This window comes from Sphaeroforma arctica, assembly GCF_001186125.1.
Source record: "Sphaeroforma arctica JP610 unplaced genomic scaffold supercont1.109, whole genome shotgun sequence".
NCBI classification, from domain to species: Eukaryota; class Ichthyosporea; order Ichthyophonida; genus Sphaeroforma; species Sphaeroforma arctica.
The window spans coordinates 125786-131643 of record NW_014040449.1 but is presented as its reverse complement, the minus strand read 5'-3'; the positions used below and the strand labels follow the sequence as shown (position 1 = coordinate 131643).

At 39.3% G+C, this 5858-nt stretch overlaps 2 protein-coding genes across 2 annotated transcripts in view; both read right to left on the bottom strand.

Annotated features, from left to right (window-relative positions):
• The window catches only part of SARC_02442 (hypothetical protein), a gene marked incomplete at both ends in the record, with an annotated part of 6665 nt that extends 6321 nt beyond the window's left edge, over positions 1 to 344 (bottom strand). Inside the window, one exon of the mRNA XM_014303811.1 lies at positions 189 to 344. Coding sequence (XP_014159286.1) covers positions 189 to 344 — 156 coding nt within the window. The remainder of the gene's footprint in view (positions 1 to 188) is intronic.
• Positions 345 to 3658: 3314 nt separating this feature from the next.
• Positions 3659 to 5858, bottom strand: part of SARC_02441 (hypothetical protein) — a 5826-nt gene continuing 3626 nt past the window's right edge. The window contains exons 5-7 of the mRNA XM_014303810.1: positions 5587 to 5705; positions 4815 to 4944; positions 3659 to 4266 (exon numbers count right to left, since the gene is read on the bottom strand). Of these exons, the coding sequence (XP_014159285.1) occupies positions 4050 to 4266; positions 4815 to 4944; positions 5587 to 5705 (466 nt within the window). The 3' untranslated portion in view covers positions 3659 to 4049. The remainder of the gene's footprint in view (positions 4267 to 4814; positions 4945 to 5586; positions 5706 to 5858) is intronic.

The following is a 5858-nucleotide window of genomic DNA, read 5'->3' as shown; positions in this document are numbered from 1 at the left end:
TATTACTTAGTACACTACACACACACACACACACACACACACACACACACACATATATATATATATATATATATATACGCAGAATATGTTTACACATATGCATAATAGAACGCATAAGATCTGTTTCTGTATTCCCACATATGACAAAGATCATAATTCCACACTCTCAATTAAATCTACAAACATACCTTTGAATTAACAGACGCCGTGCAGCCGCGATCTCTGTCTTCTAAGGGATAAACACAATCATCTGATGCTGCCGAAACAAGCCCACAATGCAGCATGCACTGCAGCCAGCATACTACAAGAAGGAAAGGCGGCACAAAGGCCGCCCCACCCTTCATAACGTGTTGCTTTGTGTCTACTGCATGTGTAGTCTGCAGAGATTTGAACTAAATTGATACATTTATACAATAGAGGGTTGAAAGCGCGCACGCTCGACCGCGATTCGTTAGTGTAGCGGAAATATGTCATACATAAAAGGTTGCGGTTCAAGTGCACTTGCCACATGCACTACTGTTATTGACTTCTTGTGGACCGTCCGAACGATAAATATATTCACAAATTCGTACCGAGATATTTAATATTTTTTATAAAGCATAATAAAAATAAATAAATATCACTGAAAGCGTTATATTTCCATGTTTTTAAAAAAAAACAAAAAAAGCTTGGAAGTTGGAAGTTGGAAGTCCTTTCAAAACTTTATTGCCGGACGTTTTGTCACGCTTGCCTTTTTGCATTTTTGGCTTTTTTATATAAAATATATGGTCAAAAAATATTATGAGATTCGAATTACATATTGTATTTATGTACGTAACGGGGAATGAATGACGTTTTTAATCTTTTTAACGTTTAACGTTTGTAAATAGTAGAGAAAACCAATAAAATATTAGGGCGAAGGCTGCACTCAACAAATCTCTGGATGAACTTGTTACACGATCACAAAGCACTCCCTAACCAAACAACAGTGCCAGTGTGATGCATTGCGGCCAACTCACTACAACCTTTGAACTTCATTTGTTCACAATTGTAACTCTACATAATCTGCCATGCACATTAAATACACTATCACCTCAGAATCGAGAATATATTATTATCTGACTTGGTAATATAAAAGGATTTCTTCAAAATTTCTGTAGCAAAGAACCAAGCCTTCGACGCATGGGAAGTGATTGTTCGCAGGCCAATCAACGGAAGCGTGCACAAACATTGCCAAACGGTAGCGGGTAATTTGTAGACAACAACATCACACAATGATGTCGAGTATTAATATGTCCAGTTGTGCTATTATTTGTTAAATATCAACCCAAATTTTGCGGTGATATCATCCAATTCATTAAAGATAGTCATATCAACGTTTTCCAACACCGCACATCCACCTTTCCAAGAAACTCAAACTTCAATTGAAACCTTCACTTGCCAGCGAACGTTTCCTTCCCTCGAATTTCATCCAGAGGACAATGTATATAAAGTGAGTTCAGGTCGACTTAAAAAGTTGCGCGCCGCATGTCTGACATATTTACATTCGTACACGAATCTATGACTATGGTACGGGCTGCTATACCCACCTTTTCTTAAAGAAGGTTTATATTGCAGTGCGAACCCATGACTGGCTTTGATGCCAATAAATTGATAAAAGTGTAACATATAAAAGTTTTGCGCTGAGGTTTACTTCAGTTCGAAGTTCTGAGTTTGGTACACCGTCACCGGCTCGGTTACTGTTTAGTCTTGACTGCCTGACTCCGGTGAATTAGTTTCCAAATTGATAATTTAGCACCGAACATGAACATCGAATTTTAATGCCATAGTTTCCCCCAAAATATCCACTAGGGACGACTGCAGTGCTACGGCTTCCCTGGCTGACAAGGTAGCGAGGAGCATGGGTTGCCGAACACTTGCGCTGGGTTGTTGCAGGTTGCATTCATTATTGACTTCAATATTTAGCTAACAGAGCAGCACGCATCATGAATGACGTGATTGCCATGAAAGCATATTCTTTTTCGAGTTTGTTGCAGTGCGAAGCCATGTCTGGCTTTAGTCTCTAATTGATAGGCAGTAGGGAGTCGATACTGTCGGAGGTGTTATCCAATTCCAGTCTTAAGCAACTGCTTGTGCTGGATTGGAATCTGGCCAGAATCCTTGAGCCCACGATACAACACCATTTTTGTTGTTTCGCCGTTCTGAGAAGTTTGTGACTCAGCTGTACCATTTTATACTCTTGATCGCAATATTATATTATAACTGGAGTGTGGTGGGATGGTACAGTGTAGAGTGTATAACAAAGGACAAATGAATATATTATAAACATCGCTATTGAAGGTTTTACGTTTGTGTTTTTGGTTTGGGTTGGGTATAAACACTAACTCGGGTTGGTTTGATTTATACTGAATGACAAATGTTTACAGTAAAAACCCTTTTGTAAAAAACAAAACAAAAAAACAACAGCCTAAAACTCTGGCTTGGTATGAGGGGGCGTCAGAGTCGCCATATTCAACAGGTAAACGACTGTCGGATACTGTCGGAAACTGTCGTGTCGTTAACCTCTAGTTTCCGCCATGACTATTATTGAGGTTAATACATATATTTCATTGGCTTATGGATAAATTAAGTCTTTTCATTGGTTAATATTTAAAATCTAGCTGTTCAAGGCGACAGGTTACCGACACTAGGTTTCCGCCAATATTGCCATGCCAGAAAGGTTAACGACGGCGGAAACATGTCGGAAATCTAAAATGTCATGTCGTTTACCAAGTCAGCTAAAACTCACTGAGATGGTGACGTTAACTATTCAGCCCAACTGCCCATTGCCGGAATCTGAAGAATCTGTGGCAAAACAAAAAGTTGGCGTACACATATTTACTCATGGTCGCATACGCAAATGATTATTAACGTTGCACGCCAATCGCCAATCAACACTGATCTATCGTACGAAATCTTAAACTACTTGTAGCCTCTAATGATTGATATTTGTCATATGTAGCCTCCTAAATTGAAAATTGAAAATTGAACACATAGTATGATAGTCTCCTCTAAAATCAATAAAATCAAGGCTTCTGATTTCAATCTATCCATAATGGTATACAAAATCTGTATATTCACATCTGGGGTTGATACATTATGCATAATAGCGTACGAAATATGCATATTTACATATGGCGTACGAAATATGTATATTTACATATGGGGTTGATATATATATCCATAATAGCGTACGAAATCTGTATATCTACATATGGGGTGGATACATATATCCATAATAGCGTAAGAATCTGCACGCTGTACATATAATTTCTAAAAATAATATTTTTTCGTTTGTACGTGCTGTCAGTACCCGATTCAGTAGTTTGTATTTTTTTTTAAAAGTGATCTAAATAGGTAAAACACATAGTCATACGGATTACGGAATATTTATATCATTTTATTTCATCATTTTACTCCTGTTTCAGCAAATGCACAACATTCTATCACGATGAAAATCATGTAACCCAGCACTTCAAATCACCCGATTAGACAATTGTTATATCACACTTCTGGTAAATAACAAAGAAGAACAATTTCTTCCTGCAGCATCGGGTTGGTAATACTAGTGCAACCTGAAATACACGTGCTAGCTTGGGGAGTTCCCCATGTCAGGGTAATCAACCGATTCAAGTAAGCATGACCAAAGTAAGCGACTCCGCACCATCTGCTCGTAAAGCAAATAAGACAATAGGCTTAAATTGGATAGCTTATTTATTCTACAAGTACCGAACTTGTTTACAACTTGGAACCGCATCGACAACTCTCGAATGAGATACTTGGTAATGGAGGGGAAAGAGGAGGGGGTGCTCAAACTAAAGTACTCTTTCCATGCGCGTCTTCCACACCCAACAAGCTTGCACCTCTATTGGATTTCAAAATGTAAAATTAGTCTACATACAGCAGCTCAAAAACACTATACAACTCAATCGGTATAGAACAAGACTGCAGCTCACCTAGCTAAACTAATACTAGACTATTTTATTTAAAAGAAAAAAGGATGTCTCTAATATATTCTATAGTATACACCATCAGGAGCTACTAGACGCGTGACTAGTACTATCTACTTCATCGCGAGCCACCTCTAAACTATCCTCTGTGCGGGATATAACTAGATCGCGACCTTCTTTATCGCCTGCCTGCTGCACGTATTGCTCGAGGGTCTCCACCAAGGTACTCGGCAGCGGTCCACTTAGCGTCGACCGCCTTGTTCTAACAACTCCTCTGTCTTTATCCGCGTGTCGCGTTCTGCGTTTGTATTTATATAGAGTAAGATTCAGTTGAGTATGAGTGGTTTAGTAGTAGACAAGTAGAGTATGGTGCATGACAAACGATTGCAGATGCTAAAGCGGTGTAACCAGTTGCAGAGCCGAGATGCTTACTAATGTGTACAGTAAAGAAGCACACCATGATGGAAGGCGAACAAGTAAGTAGGTTGCCTAGAAGAATAGTTTGGTGAATTCTATTTTAGATCATAGCTTGTCCAGGCCTTTTGCACCGAAGAATTGGGACTCCGAAGAATTGGGAGTAGAAAATAGTATTTGGTCTCTACTATTGAGAAATCACACTAAAAAAACAACAAAAACCTCAGCTAAGACAGACTTTTGCGCACTAAATACTTGATGATACCGAGATGGATTATACTTTTCAAACCACATTTAGGAAATACGAGGACAACTCACTCAGAACTAAGATATACCAGAATGCGATACAACCAGCTAGTCTATATTTGAACTAAATGTGGACCATACAAAATATAGGACACCATACTAATTGGATATCCATCAAACACTCACCTGCGACAGACTTCGTGAACTTCATTGATAAAGTAGTGCGGATCAAGTATAGCCATTAGCGGCGATACACGCACTACATAACGATGCGCAAACAAGTCCATTTCCACCTGCTCTCCGGGATGGTCACCCTCTGTATACAGATTTGGGCATATATATATATATATATATGTATATTTAAGGTGTAGTATGTGTGGGTAAGAATTTTGTACCTATGGTGCCCTGAGAGGACGCTAGATGGGTGGTGCAATACGCGACAGTTGGGTGTTGACTTGGCTAAGTATTCTGCATACAGTGAGAATATGTGCACGGAAGAAACAATCAATTGCGCAGTTACGTGCGAGAGGGTTGTGAGCTTTCGTAGCACAAACTAGCAGTCCACTTCGGACGTTGCCACTGTTTTCAAAGCCAGGCACACCCCCTCACACATGTTAGCAATCCAAATTTTAGGGTTCTAGGGTTTGAAGGTGAGTTTAGGGTCCTCCAAATGCAATTCTAACACTCGATTGATTGTGGTCGCCTTGATTGAATACAATCGAACTGATAGTCTCCGAACGTCAGACCTGAGCCCTACGACAAATGAACTTTAAACGCAACCTTAACGAAACGAAGCGACTAGGGATTCAATACGGCGTCTAAATCACACACAGAGATAAGCTCCGACAGATCTCGCTGGCATTGTCCTAGAGGGACATCTTTGACTTAACGTCAGTGCGAATTTACACAAACACAAACACACACACACACACTCACACATATATATATATAAACTTACCCAGCCACCTGACATCAACAATATTCCGCTTGTTTGGATGTGGGACTACGCTGGCGTTGTCGTCGAAGAAAACTTCATGCCTTATTATTGGGGCACCTCGGCGCTTCCATATGGGCGTACTGGAGTCCAAGAATCACATGATGATATGCGTACAGATAGGGATACAAAGTACAATGAATATACGGATCCAATTATATACTATGATATATGTGTATACACACACACACACATATATATATATATATATATTTACATATATAAAACTATGTTAT